This window comes from Camelus dromedarius, chromosome 7, assembly GCF_036321535.1.
Source record: "Camelus dromedarius isolate mCamDro1 chromosome 7, mCamDro1.pat, whole genome shotgun sequence".
In the NCBI taxonomy this organism is placed as follows: Eukaryota; Metazoa; Chordata; class Mammalia; order Artiodactyla; family Camelidae; genus Camelus; species Camelus dromedarius.
The window spans coordinates 4,681,676-4,699,999 of record NC_087442.1 but is presented as its reverse complement, the minus strand read 5'-3'; the positions used below and the strand labels follow the sequence as shown (position 1 = coordinate 4,699,999).

The 18,324-nt window shown below is 49.2% G+C and overlaps 1 protein-coding gene across 8 annotated transcripts in view; it reads right to left on the bottom strand.

Annotated features, from left to right (window-relative positions):
• PRKAG2 (protein kinase AMP-activated non-catalytic subunit gamma 2) overlaps positions 1-18,324 on the bottom strand; it is a 241,261-nt gene that overhangs the window by 130,523 nt on the left and 92,414 nt on the right. The window contains exon 1 of one of the 8 annotated variants that reach the window (XM_064487195.1): positions 3,546-4,082. The exons of the other annotated variants lie outside the window; for them this stretch is intronic. Within the exon in view, the coding sequence (XP_064343265.1) occupies positions 3,546-3,639 (94 nt within the window). The 5' untranslated portion in view covers positions 3,640-4,082. Of the gene's footprint in view, positions 1-3,545; positions 4,083-18,324 lie in introns of those variants that run through there. 8 annotated transcript variants of the gene reach the window in all.

Sequence of the window (18,324 nt, the reverse complement as noted above, 5' to 3'; positions counted from 1 at the left end):
ATTGTACATTCATCCCAAGGAGGCTGGATGCAAAGAGACTCACCAGAGGTTCCGGTCCCCAGTGTCACCCCAACCCCAGTGGCACAGGGACAGAGTGCCAGCCTCCTGATGCACCTGGGGGCTTCTTGGCTCTAGTGTAGTCCTCAGAAGGGATTTCTTAAGACTCTGATCACTTTTGTTACAAAGTCACCTCTAATTTCAGAGGGTAGAAAGGTTGCTACAGTCAATTCTTGTTTATCTGATTAGCCAAATCCTTTCCTAATCTTCCTCTTACATTTTTATTACTATTGCCACATGCTCTTTGCATCTCTACATTTCTGTTGACCAAAGCGGCTGAGAAAGGAAAGACTTAAGTCAAAAGCATCTCTTGTTTATCTCAGGGAGCAAGAAAACCCGTGGCAGGTCACACTTACCTAGCTTTGCAGGGGGAGCCCGGCAGGCGCCAAACTCTGGGGCGGAAAGGAAAGAGCTTTTCATGAATTACAGCTTTCAAGGACATTTTATCACAAGGCTTGAAATGCTGAAAATTCCAGCCAGAGCCACGGACTTCCAGATGAAAATGCCAGCCACAGGCAAACACAGGTAGACTTGGTAACTGCCCGGCCTTAATTCTCTTTTTCGGTTGTCCTGGCTGATCAAGAGGTTATGGAGGGAGATAGCCCAGTGGTAGAGTGCCTGCTTAGCATGTGTGAGGTCTTGGCTTCAATCCCCAGTACCTTCATTTAAAAAATAAATAAATGAATAAAAAATAGATAAACCTAACGACCTCCCCCTCCAAAAAAGAGGCTATGGGGACACCTGTGTGTGCGCAAATGCGTCTAACAAAGATGTGCTTCTTGACCTAAGGGACTGCAGGGAAACCAGCTGATGAAACATAGTGCACCTTGTTCCGGGAGGAATAGCTCCACCTTCGATGGGAGCAGAGGACACAGTGCGAGATTCCTGGAAGAGACGGACAGAGAAGCAGCCGGAGCACATGGAATCACACTGACAACCTAAGGACCCTTGATTTGCAGAAGATGAAGGATAAGTAAAAGACAGACATTTTCACAGCCCCTATGGAAACTTTTCTTAGGGGCAGGAAGAGGTCTCCTCTGAAATTCTTTTGGCAGCAGGAATAACTGTAGGAAGGAGAGGGAGCGGCTGGAAGGGAATTAAAACAAAAACCAAAAAACAAAAAACAACCCTGGAACAATGCTTGCTGGAGAACCAGAAATAACCTCGGAGGGGCACCTTTTCGATCTACCCCATAATTGGCAATTCTACAGTAAGACCCTGTGATGCTTCGAGGTGTCAGGGTTAGAAGGTTGGATGGAACACTCCTTTTGGAACAAGGTCCCCATCCCCAAGAAGCCCAGAGGACACTGAATAGGCAGTTGGGATGGCTTTGGTGAGGGATGGTTAAAATGGGTCTGATGGTGGGTAAGGTTTAAATGGAAGGCAGGGAGTTGGGAGAATGCATGGACCCTGATCCCTGACCGTTCTTCCTTCATTCAGCGGATCCACGCCCGGCACTGACTGAGGGGCCACGGGGCCCTGCTCTTGGCCCCTCTCACACTGGGACTCCCACAAAAGGAGAACCACGACCCAGCATCAACCTGGATACCTGGGCTGCTTCCCAAATCCCAGAGGAAGGTTCTGGATGGAGCCCTGGTTTTCTTGACCCTGTGGTCAGAGCTGATATTTGCATGTGAGCACTTGTGAAACCTAGTCGACATGCAAATATTATTTTTGATCTCAGAAGCACAGGAGACAGGATGACAGCCAAATTTTAAATACAAGGGGAGAAACCACTGTCTGGCAAATAATAGGCTTTTAATAATGGGCTTGCCCATCCCCATTAGCAAAACCAGACTTTTAGTTAAATCATAGGTTTAGATTTAATTCTATAGTAAATGAATGTTGATTACTTTATTATTTAAAATAAGCGTCTTCTTTTTAAACCATGTCTGTGAATCAAGTCCAGGATGTCTGTCATCAACCCCCACCCCGGCCCCCTGGTCGGCCGGGACGAGGCATCGTGCTCCTACACAAACTCTTCTGTGCACGCCACGCGGTTGGGTACTCCTCTCTAGTCCTTCACAAGACTGAAAACTCCCTGAGTTCCGAGCTGCTGTCTCCTCTGCTTGTCCTCCCGAGGGTCGTCAGTGTCTCACTCGGGCCGCTAGAGGCTGTCCTGAAGTAATTGGTTAAACTGGATTTAGCAAGAGACGTAGGCAAGTTTTACGTTTATCTTTTTCTTGTCTTGCTACAGACAGACCTCGGAGGCGTTGCGGGTTCAGGTCCAACCATCGCAAAAAAGCAAACATCGCGATAAAGCATGCTGCTTGAATTTTTCAGTTTCCCTGTGCATCTAAAGTCATGTTTACATATAATGTCTGCTAAGCGCGCAACTGCATTGTGTCTTAAAAACAATGCACATACCTTAATTTAAAAAATGCTTTACTGCCAAAAAGTGCTAATCATCATCTGAGAACACAGGGTTGCCCCAAACCCTCAATTTGTTAAAAACACAATAAAATGAGGTCTGCCTCTATTCCAGTTATCAGGTACTGCTCAGATGTTTTGCTAAAATCATTTCCCTACTACATATGGTGAGTGTTTTGGTTTGTTTTTTTTTTTTTTGCCACTTACCATGTCACATTCTACTCAAGGGATACAATTTCACACACCCATCAGCTTTCCCCATCTTTGCTACCGCTGGGTTGTGTGAGGGTGCCCCGTGGTTCTGTCATACAATGGAGCCTTCAGAAATGCCCCATGGCACACGAGCAGCACCGCCCAGGGACAGGCCAACTTTGTTAACACAATGAAGCCTACCACCAACTAGGCCTGGGCAGGCCTTGGCTAGGCCCCCAGGAAGCTCAGTGCTTTGGAATCTACCTGCCTGACTCCAGCTAGACAGGGGCACCCCCCTAATCCACAGGTCACTGGAAGTATGATTCACAGACGCCTCTCCCCACATTACAGCCACAATAGTCCCAACCCCCTGCAGGGGAGAAACTGTAGAAGGTCCCAGAGGCCAGGGAGACCACAAAGCAAGTTTCCCTCCAGGGACACACGCCCGGCAGGCGCTCGCTGCTCCCCCCACCTTGACCCTTGATCTGCCTGATCATGCAGCCCCGGGGCAAAGGCTGCGAAGAATGCCTCCTCCCTGACCCCCCACCACTAGTTTTCTCTACATCTCATTCTTAACAGCCCCTAACAGTTCCCATCCATCCTTGCTTTTCCCCACGCTGCTGGTTTTGCCTAAATGAATGACAATCCAGTTGATTACTAACCTCATCAGGCCAGGGTGGGTGAGAGAGAGAAAATGGCCTCAGAAAAAGTAACGCTGGGTGATTATGACAGCAGCACCACCACCACCAAGGACACACTCATCATTCCTCCAACTACTGCCCAAGCATCACAGCCACAGCTAGAAGGAAGAGGCAGCACACAGCTGTCACCTGGGAGGCTGTAACACACACACACACACACACACACACGCACACGCACACGCACGTGGGGACCAGCAGACAACCGGGCAGAGGGCAGCATCCTACCGAACAGGCCATGGGGCTCTGACTGCCGCCTCGCGGTGCTGCGGTTTGGGTCCTTGTGCTTCTTGTTTCCCCTGAGGCTGCCGAACCGCTTCATGAGGAGCCGTGGCCACAGGAGCGGCGCAGGTGAACATAGCAGGATGCACGGAACCGGTGTCAGCCGCAGGTGGCCGCGGGCCGGGAGACGCACCGCATCGGCCGGCAGGTGTGGGGCGCCCAGCAGCCTCGGCCACCAAGAGCTCCGGCCACAGCCCGGGAGTCCAGGCGTCCGCCCCGTGGCCTCGTGCTACGGCAGGATGGGTCGCCCCCGGGACCAGCAGCCACGGGACACGCAGCGGTGCCTCCTCCCACGGAGCGTCCTCCCGGTCTGCACCTCCGGCCGCTGCAGTGGGAGCAGCCGCTGCCCTTAAGTAGGCAAGAGGCTGCCGGAAGCACAGGCAGAGCCTTGCTGTGGGTTTGTTTATGCAGCTAAGGTCAGCCACGCACTCAGACTCTCAGGGCTCTTTCCTCCTTACAATTAAAAAGGGAGGGAAGACTAGCTAGGCAAACGGAGCGTAGGCCTGCCAGTCATGTGCGGATCTGCAGATGTCTCTTTAAAAAGACTGTAAAAGGAAACCACCCTGTCCAGACAATTCTTGGCACCAATTGGCCAGAGCACATTCCCATCTTGACATGACATCACACAACTATTTTGATTCATGTGTTCCAGGGCTCGGCGGGGTCAGGAGGCTCCGGCTGCTTCTTTGTGGAGAAGCCACAAGTCCCTGGGCTGGAAACCTCAGGATCTATTTCAGCTCCTTGCTCTTTGAGATGAAAGAAGAAGCAAGTCCACCTTTAAGGAGGGGACATGGGGGTCCCTGGAATTCAATGCAAGGGTGTTGAGCAAATGTCCAATTTGAGTCCTGGACCTGCTAAGAAATGTAGAATGACAGAACTCAAAGAGATTTTAGAGAAGGTCTAGCCCAACCCTCTTCCATGAGATGGGGAAACTGAGGCTCAGGCAGGGGAGTGACTTGCCCAAAGTCCTGTAACGAGTGGCAGAACCAGGACCAGAATTCTAATCTCTTTGGCTCCTCAGCCAAACACCTGATCTAATAAAACAGAACAAAAAACTTTTAGTCTGTATGTGTTTTGCAACTAAAAACCAAACTTTAAAAATACAAGATAGGGGAAATTCTTTCCATTTCATTCGCTAATATCTTCACTAAAGGGAAGTTGCAAGATCTGCTATTAACTAAGCTTTGTGACCTTGAGAAAGTGACTTCTGGTCTCTGGGCCCCAGTTTCCCCCACTAAACTGAGACAAGACTTGCTCATGTTAGGAGTTAGTCTACTTCCAGAAGGCTGAACCTCTCATGGCTGTTTGCCATGGCTTTTCCTGCCTGGTGGGACTGACGGAGACACAGTGACCAAATCTTTGTAGCAAGGACACAGGAACGAACAAAATAGGTCTTACCCTCAAGGAATTTGGAAACAACTTGGAGAGAGAAAGGTAAATTTACATACATGTTATAATACTAACTTCATAAAACAGCTACGTGTGATCAACATCACTTGTGTGATGGCAAGTGGCCAGAATGGACAAGTGTCATCAGCACAAATGGATGGAGAGGTGACCACATGGCCCTGCTTGGAAAGGAAAGCTTGAGTTGGCCTTGAGGGTTGGAGGGTTCAGAGAAAAGGAGAGAGGCCTAGCCAACACTGCACCTGTAGGAGAACCTAGTTTTCCAAAACAAGTCACAAAACCCACCTCCAGTTGGGTCCTGCAATAGACTGGTGGATTGTATCTGTGTTAAATATGGTAGCCCACACTTACTGTGGTTAGGCTCTGAAAAAGACCAAGGAGGTAGGTTTCGGAGTTTCACATTTCGATTTCCTTTTTTAAAAAAATCAATTCAGCTCTTAACAGAAACGGAAATGTTCTCCTGATTTAAAAATAAGATAAAGTAGGAATTTGGGATTAGCAGATACAAACTACTATATATAAAATAGAGAGACAACGAGGTCCTCCGGTACAGCACAGGAACTGTATTCAGTACCTTGTAATAACCTACAGTGGAAAAGAACATGAAAAAGTATATATATGTGTGTGTAACTGAATCACTATGCTGTACACCAGAAACTAACACAACATTATAAGTCAACTATACTTCAATGAAAAGAATAAATTAAATAAAATAAGTTAAAATAAAGCAGAATTTATTTAGGAGAGATCACTAAGCAAGCATTCCAGTAAGAAAGGGCCAGATTTGATTAAAAGGAAGAATGAAGGATTTTTGCCTAAGCCAATGCAATATTTTTGTACTATATGATGAAGTAGGTGGAAAGAGGTAACATTTCAAAGTTTAGCAACTAAAAGTGAGTAAGTTTAAATTCCTATGAGAAATAAACAGCAACTTAGGCTTGTCTGCCAGTTCTGTACGTAGTTCATATGGTCAATCACTCATCGAGGAGCTATTAAACCTCTGTCAAATGTACAGGACACTTGTTGATGGAGAGGATTAGTGCTACGAATAATTTGAAGACATTCTTGTCCATAAGAACTATATTTTAATTAGTAGAATAGTAAGTCCCATTTGTTGAGTGCCTACCATATGCCAGCTGCAGTGCTGATCACCTCACAAGGATTATTTTATTTCATCCTTCCCTCAAACCTATGGGACAGGTGGTATTAATGCCGTTTTATTTAAAGTTGAATGACTGAAAGGCAGGTAAGTAGCTTGACCAGAATCACACAGCTAACCAGCTGGGAGGACTTGGACTTGAACCCTCATTCATTCGATTCCAAAATTTACATTTTCCCACCCCATGCACAGAAAAACTTACTGACAGTGAGACAAGGGTGTGGGCAACGCCCTATGTTGACTCCGACAGGATGCTAGAGAGCCATTATGACTGGAGTGATTTGAAAAGTTTCTCCCTCCATTCTCACGTGTAATTTTTGATCTTCGGGCTATGGAATTTAAAGGCAAGAGAGGGAAGAACCATGTTCAGGAGTCTTGACTCCCCTCGCGGTCCACTTTGGGACACAGACCCACCATGCCGGAGGTTGTGACTTGAAGAGGGAATGCATCGTGCTTTGGAAACACAAACAGACTCACAGACTATGGTTACCAAAGGGGAAACCGGGGGAATAAATGAGGAGTCTGGGATTAGCAGATACAGACTACTATATATAAACTAGAGAAACAACAAGGTCCTACTGTATAGCTCAGGGAGCTACATTCAACAGCCTGTAACAACCTGTAAAGAAAAGGAGTATGACAAAGTGCATATATGTGTATGTATGTAGAGCTGAATTACTGTGCCACACACCAGAAACTAACACAACATTGTAAATCAACTATACTCCAGTAAAAACGAAAAACAAAGCAGATCTGCTTGCCTCCCCTAAGGCCACGTCCTGGTTGCTGAGAACAGAAGTAGGAAGACACTCTTGTCAACTCCACCCTGCGGGCCAGAGCTCACAGCTCTGGGCTCCATGCTCTGTGAATTTGCTTAATAGGAACACCTGGCGCCTTTGTAGAGGGGAGTAAGGACACGGCCACTCAGGCAGAGAGAAGAAAAGAATTATCCAGGTCATTCAGCGTCACGGTTGTTACTGAGCTGGTAGCAGAATATTCTGAAAGGAGATGGTAGAGTTGGCCTAACTGAGCAAAAAGTTGTTTTGGGCCCAAAATAGTTCCCTGTCCCACTGGATGGATCCTGGGAAGCTTTGGGTGGAAGGAGCTGGTGGAGGGGGAGGAAGTGCAGCTTTAAGACAAGCCACGAGACTTACAAACACAACGACCTTGACAGTGAGTGCAAGTCCCTAAAGAGACCCCAGCTTCATCAACATGTACTTTTGGCCTCACTCGAAATGTTTACCCAAGAGCAGAGAAGAAGGCTGCCGTGGTGTCACTGGACTGCAGAAGTGTAGACGCAGCGACATGCTGGAAAATGTCCAACAGGCAGCTCCCCGGGAGGCAGGGACAGGGAGGGCTGATTTGTAGGGTCTGCGCCTTTGCGTGGTGCAAATACTCCAACCCTGGTCCACTTCAGGGCTCTAACGTGGCATGGATGGGCTTGCAAAGTTCCTGAAAAGTTTCCAATTGGCTCTGCTACCCCTGGGGTCTCCCCGTTTGAGTCACACATGCCGGACATTCTTTAACTTGGGACAACACCTTTGATTGCACAATTGAGATGTATGCGGAGGCACTGGGCGAGGTGACACTCATGCTGCAGGTGGGGTGACCGAGGACACTTCCTTCAGCACGTCTGGCCAATGGGCTGGGGAGCGGTGGCCACTCTCAGGGGCACTAACCTGTCCCTTCTTCGCGGTTTCCACCAGCTGATGGTCCCAGATGAGCAAGAGGTGAAACTCCATCAGGTGACTGTGATTCAGCGGGCAGGAATACATCCTCATGGAATGCTTTCCATGCTTGGGGATTATTTTTTAAGGGAAGGGCTAAAAAAAGGAGGAACTAGTGGCTTCCAAGATGGAACTGTTTTAAAATGTATTCCTGGACCATTCTTTACAAATCACACTCTTGGTTAGTGCTACACCTGGAAGCCTGGAATAGGACCAAGTAATGGGTAGCAGGCGCCTTTATGTCCTAGCACTTTGCCCCGGGGAAGAGGCAACGGGCTTCCCAGACCACCACCCTGACGCTCGGTCCACAGGATCCAGGGAGGGGCAGAAGTGCAGGTAATTCAAATTGCGTCCTGCGTTGGTTTTGTTGCGTTGGCCTTCTAGTTTTTCAATTATAAGCCCACCTTGAGAACTAGAAAAATAAAATGGCATTGAAGAACACTTCCTGGACACACTTCATCTTGTGAGCTTGCTTCGATCTTCTGCTTTGTGTGCTTCTTATCTCCCCACCCAGAGGGAAGGCGTCCTGACAGCAGGGCTCTGATCTGATGGGAGAAATATACCCTGTGCTTTCGGAACCAGTTCTGAGAGATGGCTCTCCAGCAGGCAGGTGTGCCGGGGCAGGAGCAGGCTGTGCTCTGTGCTCTCTGGTCACCTTGGGGGCAGTGCATCCTTTCCCCGGGGGCATTAGCTGACTGTCCCAGAGTCAGGGGAGGCTGTGCTGATGGCTTCCTGCCCTCTGCAGGCTCTGACCTCCGTCAGCCAGAGTTCTGCACTGACCCCAAGGCAGATCTGCCAGGAGCAGGCCCACAGCGTGACGATGGGGAAGGGGCTCAGGTACCCCAGCTGTCAGATTTTCCAGGTGTGTTGGCCCCTGCACATCTGGGTACAGCAACCTGGCCAAGAGCCAGATGTGGAGGTGACTGTTTAACGGATGGCACTGCTGGGGACAGGAAAGGCAGAGCAGGAGGGGCGTTGAGGGGGCTGCAGACAGGTAAGCAGGGCGGGTGCTCGCTCACCTCCGCTTCAGATGTGCGAGAATCGGGTGCTCGCCCCCTCTCCTCCGCACGGCCACTGCGTTTCCCCACGAGCTCACAGTTCTCATGTGCCGGGCCTCGCGGGAGACCCTGGGGACCCCAGATGTGGGTAAACCAGGTCAACCACTGGACGTTCTTGGCTGGTGAGCCTGGAGGCCCTGTTCCCACAGCACAGGGAGAGGTGCTAAGGCAGGCGGTATCTTTGTCCCTTTTCCAACCTGCTGGGACTTGTCGTCGGTCTGCGTGGACACCACGGTGGGTGCCCAGCTTCCGTCAGTCATCGCACCCTCCCCGTCCCCAGCATGTGCAGCAGGAGGCCCTGACTCCAAGGGCCCAGCAGCCTGGGGGACCGTCCCTCTGCCCTCCTGTCAGAGGCCCAGGCCGGGTGGTCCACAGAGCGCCCTGAGGAACAAGTCCTTCAAGGCCACCCTTCCTTGGGACTCCCAGTTTTAATATAGTAACAAAAATAACAATGAAAAAACCTCCCTTATCATCGGAGCCTCTTGGAGTGCTGGATTATGTGCAGCTGCAAAGAATCTCATGGAAATGGTTGCTGGAGGCCCGGATGAGACTCAGTGCAGACCTTCCTGACTCCCAGCCCCGGGCCAGGCACACCCCTCAACAGCGCCCTGGCGTCAGGTGGGTGCATCCGAGTGACCTGTGCTGCTCAGCCATGCCGGGAGGTTGGGAGGTCAGCCCTCATTGTTCAGTTTAAGAAATAAAAGAAACGGAGGTTCAGAGCGGTGAACTAATTCGCCCAAGATCCCCCACGGCAGGCAGCGGCAGGGCTGGGCTCACGCTCTGGGTCTGCCGGCCCCCCATCCAGGGACACTCAGGACCCTGGGCGCCTCTCCTCGGCTGGGATGTTGAAAACATGCATGAAGAGACATCAACTGAAAAGGCACTCGGTAACCACTGCAGGTCACATGACAGTACCTGAAAGGCACCAGATCCCTGAAAGGCTTGGAGCCAAACAAAACCCCGTTATGTAAGAGGCCGCGGGGGGCCCCTCGGAGCCGCACACCCGCCAGCACAGATTTGCTGGCGCTCTCCTGCTGGTTGCAAAATACTGTGTCATGTTTCATGGAAAGTTCTAAAGGTCACCGTGGCACTTGACTCTGAGTGGGATTGTGTGTCACCTCATCAGGGCCTTCCGCTCCTCTCCCCCAGAGCTTTTTATGAGGCTGTGGCTCTGAGGGTGACCCCCCGCCCCTCCCTTGCCCTGACTCAGGCACTCGTGCCCGCCCCTCCACGTCAGCCCGACACACTCATGTGAGGTCACACAGGCCCCCGGGCTCCTCCAGGAGCTCAAGTGCAGAGACGCTTTGAGTGGCAAGAGGTTGATTTTGGGGGGGCAAAGACAAACCACAACAGTTCAACTCATACCAGTTACATCCAAACCCAGGGACAACAGGGGTATCTTAATTTTAAAGATACAGAATAGTACAGAAAAAGCAAAAATCGATGGCAATAATTATTTTTAGCATGCCAAAGTGCAGAACCTCCAAAATTACAGAATCCCCAGATACCCTTAACATCCTACAGGGGCATTATACACCCCAAGGAAGGACCCAGTGGGAGTCTTTTTAATCCCTTCTCGTGAGTCCTGGTGTCCCCGGGGTCTCCACCCAGGCCAAGGACCCTGAAGGCACCAGAGGCAAGAGTTGACAAGATTTGCTCCTGACTCCAGCTTCCAGGGCAGTCCCAGAGACAGCCCTGGATCCGAGGGCCATGGAGCAACTGCTTCCAGACACTGGGTCCCAGAGGGGCTCGGCCAAGCGCTGGCTGTTCTGTTCACTTCTCTCAGTTATGTCCTAGAGAGGTCAGAGTGACAGAGGAAAGTGCAAAGCCCTTGGCAAAGGTGAAGACCCTGTTAACTCACAGGCTCGGCAGCAAGTCCACCTGTGGTCCACCCGGGCCCTCAGCTCCCGGGCACCCAAGCACTGTCACCAGTTTCTGGAATCCGGGGCTCCCAGGAGGAACCCAAATGCTCTGGCACTTCCTTCCTTTGGAAACCACTAGTTTAGAATCTGAGGCCTGAGCTGGAAGTTGCCTGCGATCTGTTTCTTCTGAATAGTGAAATGAATTATCCAACAAGATGAGACAGGAAGGTTTAAAAGACTTGAATCAGATGTAGCATCTCGAGGCTAGGTAGGTTCACTGATAGGCAGCTGATTTTGAGCCATTTTGAGCCAAAGCAGCCCGGAAAAAGCTCCCCAGGTCAGACTCCATGTGCCTGAACGGGCGTCACCCAGAGGGCCCGGGTCTCCTCCCCTGCGGGGGCTGGCGCAGGGCTGGCTGCCTGGGCTCTGCATCGGGGGGCGCAGGGACACTTGGACTTGAACCGGGAGCACCACATATTTGCAATTCCTGCTGCAGATGCCAACTGAGAAATCAGAGGGACTCGGACAGAACCCTGCTCCTTGGTCAAAACACCCAACACCCAAGTGGTGCACTCCTCGAATGAGGAGCCAAGGGTACTTTCCTCCTAATAATTTATTCTTTTCAACCACACACACACAAGAATGCTGGTTTCTTAGCAGCAAGTTCTGAGGGGGAGAGCCTGGGTGCTATTCAAGGCAAGACACTGCTGGAGAATGTGCAGCCGGTATGGGAGGGGGCAGGAAGCAGGGAAGACGCAGGAGCAGGGTGGTCAAGCATCCCTTAAGTCTACGAACAGTCATCCCATCTCAGTGGCGGCTGGATGTGTTCCTGTACCTCCCAGGGCAATGTGGGAAGGACTCTGAATCATCTATGATGAACGACATTATATTTAGTATCTTTCGAATAAGAAAATTGCCAAGTATTTAATGCTTCTGATGCTGGAGAAGTGCATGTATTGAGGCTTACTGGCTTCAGTTTCAGATATCTAGAAAGTTAACTTATGTGGCTGGTTCATCTCCCAAGGCTGATAAAATATAAAAAAGATATTCTATAATTCAGATCGTTTGCTAATTCAGATTGGCCTTATTCCCCAATTAATCAGATGTGACCATACTCACTGACCTCACTCCCTTCACATTCTGTGTCAGGCATCATTCTCCATGGGGGTGACAGCTCCCCTAAGCAAGTGAAGATTGGCTCTTGGGGAGGGGGGACCATATTCTTTTTATATATAAAGCAGATACACACAGCACATAAATAATATATGGGATATCTGTTTTATTAAAAGTGCAAGGGGGTGGTTAGAAAAAACTGCCTAAAAAGACTCTTTAGGGGGCGACAAAAAGAAAAGGTTGATTAATTTAAAAAAAGAGCAGGGGGAAATTGAGGACGACATTGGATAAGATCATACGCCAGGTTTATCATGGATAAGCCGTAAAGTAGTTGAAGATGCACATAGTTTAAAGAGGTCCCTTTCTCGTTTGGGGGGAGTAAGGCAGGGGCCTTTCGATATTTATCATTTTGTATTGCTTGATCTTTAAAATTTAAACCATGTGATTGAACTACTTCACAGGAAACCAAAATGTAAAAAGGAGAAAACAAAAACACAAACAACAAAAGAATCTAGTAAATGGTGACTGGTGCCTAGAGCAGAAAAAAACAGCAAGGTACATTCTCAGTAAGTTGCTTTAGTAAACATTAAAAAAAAAAAAAAAGAAAGAAAAAGTTGAGAAACAGAATCAGAACCAGCAGCCTCTTCCAGACATCCGGCTCTTGCCTCCCGTTCCTGTCCCAGAAGGTGAGCTGGGAACCTTTATCCCAGCCTTCCCTCGGGGACGACTCAGAGACTGCTAACTCACCAAGCTGTGAGAACCCAGCCTCCTGGGCTTCAGGTGACTTGGGCTGGTTGAGGGTCCTAGGAGAGGCTGAGGCTGAGGGAGAAGGTGGGAAGTTCTCACACAGGCCTATGAGGCCTTTCAGGGTGTGCTTGGAAGAAACTAGACTGACTGCAGCCGAGCAGGAGAACTTCCTGGTGGCCAGGAGATGAAACTCAGAAACAGTGGTTCCAGAGAATTTTCTGTCTTTTCTCCCTTCTCACCAGAGGCTGTAAAGGGACAGTTAGACTCTGTGATAGCCTTTCACGATGTGGTGAGTGACAATGAAGCAGTCCCCTCCTCCACAGGCCTGTCCTGGGGTCTCATCCTCCCAGGATGGGGCTCATTCCTCAGAAGCTGTGATCCGCGGGTCCCTGGCCTCCACCTCCCTGTGCCCCAATCCCCATCCTTCATTTTAACAAGTCTGTGTTTCTCCATGGGCCAGGTACTAAGGAGCAATGCATTAAGTACTTTTGGTCATCAAAATAAAAAATTTTTGTGTATCAAAGGACACTGCTGAGAGTGAAAAGACAGCCCTCAGAAAGGGAAAAAATATCTGCCAGTCATGTATCTCCTAAGGGCCTGGTCCAGAGTATATAAAGAATTCCTACAACTCAACAACAACAAAAGACAGCCCAGTTAAAAGTGAATAGACATTGTTCCAGAGAAGATACACAGATGGCCAATACGTACATGAACAGATACTCAGTTCATTAGGGAAACAAATCAAAACCACAATAAGATAACCACTTTGCATCCACTAGGAGGCAATGATCATCATCATAATAACAACAAATGGAAAATGATAACTGTTGTAGAAGGTGTGGAGAAATTAAAACTCTTGTACATTGCTGGTGGGAATGTAAAATGGTGCAGCCACTGGGGAAAACAGATTGGCTATTCCTCATCAAGTTAAAGAGAAGGTTACCAAATGACCCAGAAATTCCACTCCTAGGTATCTACCCCAAAGAACTGGAAACAGGTGTTTAAACAAAAACATGTGCACAGGAATGTTCACAGCAGTACTATTTACAATAGCCAAAAGAGGGAAATGACCCAGATGTCTATCAATAGACGGATGGATAAACAAAATGTGGCGGATCTACGCAGTGGAATATTATTCAGCCATAAAAAGGAATGAAGCTCTGATACACGCTAACACGTGGATAAACCTTCAAAATGATACCCTGAGTGAAAGAAGCCAAGCACAAGAGGTCACATTGTGTATGAGTCCATTTATATGAAATACTCAGAATGGGCAAATCCACAGAGACACAAAGCAGACAAGGATGAGTGCTGGCCCAGAGCTCGGCAGAGAGGGATGGGGAGTAACGGCTTCTGTGACTGAGGTTTCTGTCTGGGGTGATGAAGAAAGTTCTAGAATTAGATGGTGGTGGATTCACAACAATGCGAATGCACTTAATGCCACTGAACCATACACTTTAAAGTGGTTAAGCTGGGAAATTATATGTTACATGTATTTTACCACAAAACCACAAGACTGAAATTAAACCATAACAGATACTAGAGGAAAATATAGGTGAATTCTACAATCTGGGTTTAGGGAAAGGCTTTCTACTGATTTCTTTCTAAATGTCCACTGCACTAAGGGCTATTTTTACATCTTTTGAGAATTGTCTATTCATGTCTTTGCCATATTGGCTCAAAGATACCACGTTTATGTATTTTTCCAGCTATATAATACTCCACTGAGTGGATGTACCTTCTTTATTTGATCCAACTACTTTCCTCTATGTAAGCATATTTCATTTATGTCTGCTGATAAGGCTTAGAAACAGTGACATCTCAGTTGCAATAAGCATGCTTTGGATCTTATTTCTAAATACAATCCATCACTAAAAGTAACAAGGGCTCTTTGGAGAAAGTCTGATTCCAGGACTGGGGCAGGGAAAGCAGATGAGGCTGGACCATTTTGTTGCACCAGAAAGTAGTAAGTGCTTACAACAATCTGAGGGTGGTCATGGGACACAGGGACCAGCCTGAAGGGGCTCCTGTGGCCAATAGGTCCATCTGAGCATCAAAATATGGTCATGACAAACCAAAACCTGTTGAATAAAATATGAGTCCATGAGTCTATACCTACATATATATGTAAGGAGAAAAGGAAAATTTCTTCCTTAGCAGAATTCCAACTGATCAATGTAGAATTAGTGATATCAGAAAATCACCTTGGCAACCACTGTAGTGATAATTCAGGCAAGATTAACCAGCTGAGGCTAGAACTAGCACGTGAACGTTTGATGAGAAAGAAGATGTTTACAAAATGCTAAAGTAGCTCCCCATGACATACTTACTGCTTACAAAGGGAAAAGTAATGACTGGATGAGAGTGGAGAACTTAACCATGGCAGACACCTCCCTTAACCAAGCCATCAGTTAGTATCACCAGGAATGGGCCCGTGTGACCTCAGGTGTTCCCTGCTGTGAAGCCAGGACAGGACGTCAGACCTGGATCTAATCTAAGCTGAGGAAACATCAGGCAAACCCAGAGCAAAGGACAGTCCACACAGTAACCGGCCTGTACAATCTTGAAAAATGCTGAGGTCATGAAGACAAGGTTGAGGGCAGTTCCAGTTCAATGGGACCGAGGAGGAAGAAAGACAGCCAAATGCAGTGCGTGATGGCGGCTTCCTTTTCCAAAAATGTTATCAAGACAATTTGTGAGCAGAGAATAGAGCCTGCAGCTTGGCTAACATGGTTGTATTAATGTTAATTTCCCATTTTGGATGAGTAAACTGTAGTTAGGAGAATGTCCCTGTTTTTATAAAAGGTACACTGAAATATTTAGGGGTAAGGGGACATTATGATTGAAACTTACTTTTTTTTCAATGTTTGGTTTTTTTAAAAAATTTATCTAATTTAAAATTTGTTTAAAAAATTTAATTTGTTTAGGGGGGAGGTAATTAGGTTTATTAATTAATTTATTTAATGGAGGTACTGGGGATTACACCCAGGACCTCGTGCATGCTAAGCATGCGCTCTACCACTGAGCTATAGTCTACCCCCAGCCGACTGCAACTTATTCTTGATGGTTTAGATTTCATATAAACACATACAAATACATATATGTATTGAGAAAGGGGTGGGGGATATAAGTAAATATGGTAACAAAAAGTTAACATTGGGGAATCTGGATGAAAGGTATATGAGAATTCTTTGCACTACTTTTGCAACTTTTATGTAAGTTTGAAGTTGTCAAAATAAAATGTTATTTTTAAGGAGGAATTAAGAAGTCACACGGTCAGGACAAGGATGCAGTGTTCGCTAGCATCTCCTTTTACTGTGTCCTATGATAGACTCATCACCCACGCAGCCCTCAGAGGACTAGAGAGCTCTCCAGTTCGCTGAGGGAAAGGAGAGTTTTCCTTGGCTTCTCCCAAATAATAATAATTGTCAACCCCTGCAGCCCGGCCCAGGCTGGCGACCACACGGGCTCCTTCGGGGACATCTGCACGATGGCCAGCAGAGGGCACCCTCCCAGGGGACCCACATTGGGTACCAGGCCACATAGCTCTGCAATGTGTTGGCTGAACTTTTCAGGAAACTTGGATGCCATACATACTTTTCCTTTCTTTGCGGACAGGCAAGATGAGTCACTGAAGTTTTTCAGCCCCAGGATTCAGATGTCACCAGCTGCCCAGATCCAGAGGGCGCTGGCCTGGGCCAGGAAGTGCAGGGCCCAGGGCCTCAGCTCCAGCAGGACCAGGCAGCTCCCAGGAGGTCTGAGGATGGGCACGGCACCTTCAGCCTCAGGACCGTGCCGTGGAGCATGGGCAAGCAGGGAGAACCTCGCTCAGCCAGGCTCAGGGTAGAACTCACGCGACTCTGGATTCTGTCACATTTGGGGACATACCCAGGGCTATTGGTACAAATGGCCACGAGTGGCCCCAGGGAGAGCTGGGCCTGCCTCCTCTCCCACCTCCTGTGCAGCCTCTCTCAGGGCACGTAACCTGTCCTCCAAGCTCGTGCACACCTTCATCTGTTCACCCAGTCCTTCCTGCCTTCACTCAAAGGGCCACTGACACTGGGACATCCGAGCGAGGACTGAGTGGAGGGGCCACGCCTGAGCCACCTGCGAGAGGAGCTGTTGCAGGCTCCCCAGAGGCCCACCCGGGATGGGATCTGGCAGCATGGGTTTTAGGGATGCTCTTGGGATCAACTTCCACAACAAGGGAAGGAGAAGGACTGGGCCCTGGACTAAGCTGAGGGGCCATGCAGACCCAGCGAGGCCCCGATGGAAAGCTCCAGAACTGGAACAACCCTCAGAGTAGGGTGAGGGGTGGGTCCTTTACATCCACACAGGCCGGCTCAGGAAGGGGCACCGCCCTGTGTGGGTGGCAGCTCTGATGGCGGCATGGCCAGGAGCTTGGGAACTGAGTCCCTCATTCCTGGAGGAGAATCTGGGAGGCTGCACAGCATCCATCACTAAGTCTTCGGAGCAGAGGGCCTGGGGTGGAGTGAGCTCGGCATCTTCAAGGACCAGGAGTGCAGGAGGCCAGGCAGGCATGTTACAGAGCCACCGAGGGCCAGTATGCAGAGGACGTGGCAAGACTTCAGATTTTAACTTGAGTGTGTTTGGGAGGCATTGGGGACAGAAGAGGGGACGGAAGAGGGAATGAAATGACCAGATTTGTTAAAACGGGGCCAATCCTGTCGGCCACCTGCTTTTATAAATAAAGATTTATTGGGACACAGTTAACATTTTATCTGTGGCCGAGTCGTGGCAACAGAGACCAGGTGGCTCCAAACACCTAAAACACTTGCCATCTGGCCTTTTACAGAAAGTTTGCCAACCCTGCTTTAAAAGACCCCCTCCCTGCATCATCTCCCAGACAGCAAGGTGGTTCTCACGGGGTCTAAGAGCCCGAGACCCAGTTCTCACCCCCATGTTTACAGCATTCCACTTAATGGTTGAGCACACACTCTCTGGCACCAGTGATAAATGTACCTATATCACCTGTCTCTGCCAAGAGGCTGCTCCAGGCGGCTGCCAGGCCCCCAGGAAGAAGTGGGGCCCCTGAGGACCAGAGTGGCCGGCCTCCAGGTCTCTGCCGATGTCAGGAGCAGCATCCCAGCCCCCACCCCCACCCCACAGCGTTGGCCGGAAGAACTCCGCACGGGGATCCCGCAAGTACTGCTCCATCTCTGCACAACACCGTTCCTCGGGGGCAGGAGGAGAGCCCCACAGACCGAGTCCCAAAGACAGGCTGATTTATCGGAGAAGGAAATGTTCGAAGGAAACAAAGTCAGGTCCAGGAGGCCAGAGGAAGGGTGGAAAGTTGGGGAGTGAAAAAGCTGAGTGACTTCTGATGGGGGGGGGAAGCAGGAGGCTGCCCGTCCTCGCATGGAACTTGGAGGGGAGTTAGGGGGTCCCATGCGTGTCCTAGGGTGAAATTCCCTGCTGGCTACCTATGTGCAGCTTCTCGGAACGAAAGCCTGAAGTCGGTGCTCAGTGGGCATCAGACACAGGGAAGGACGCAGTGGGGTAGCCTGGGTGTCGGGGACGCCCTTCTAGAGTGATTCCTTTGGATGGAGGTGGCACCGAATCACTAAGAATGTCTGCTTCTGCTGCACTGAAAGAGGTTTCCTGTCACCGCGGTGCTGGGGGCGGTGCCTG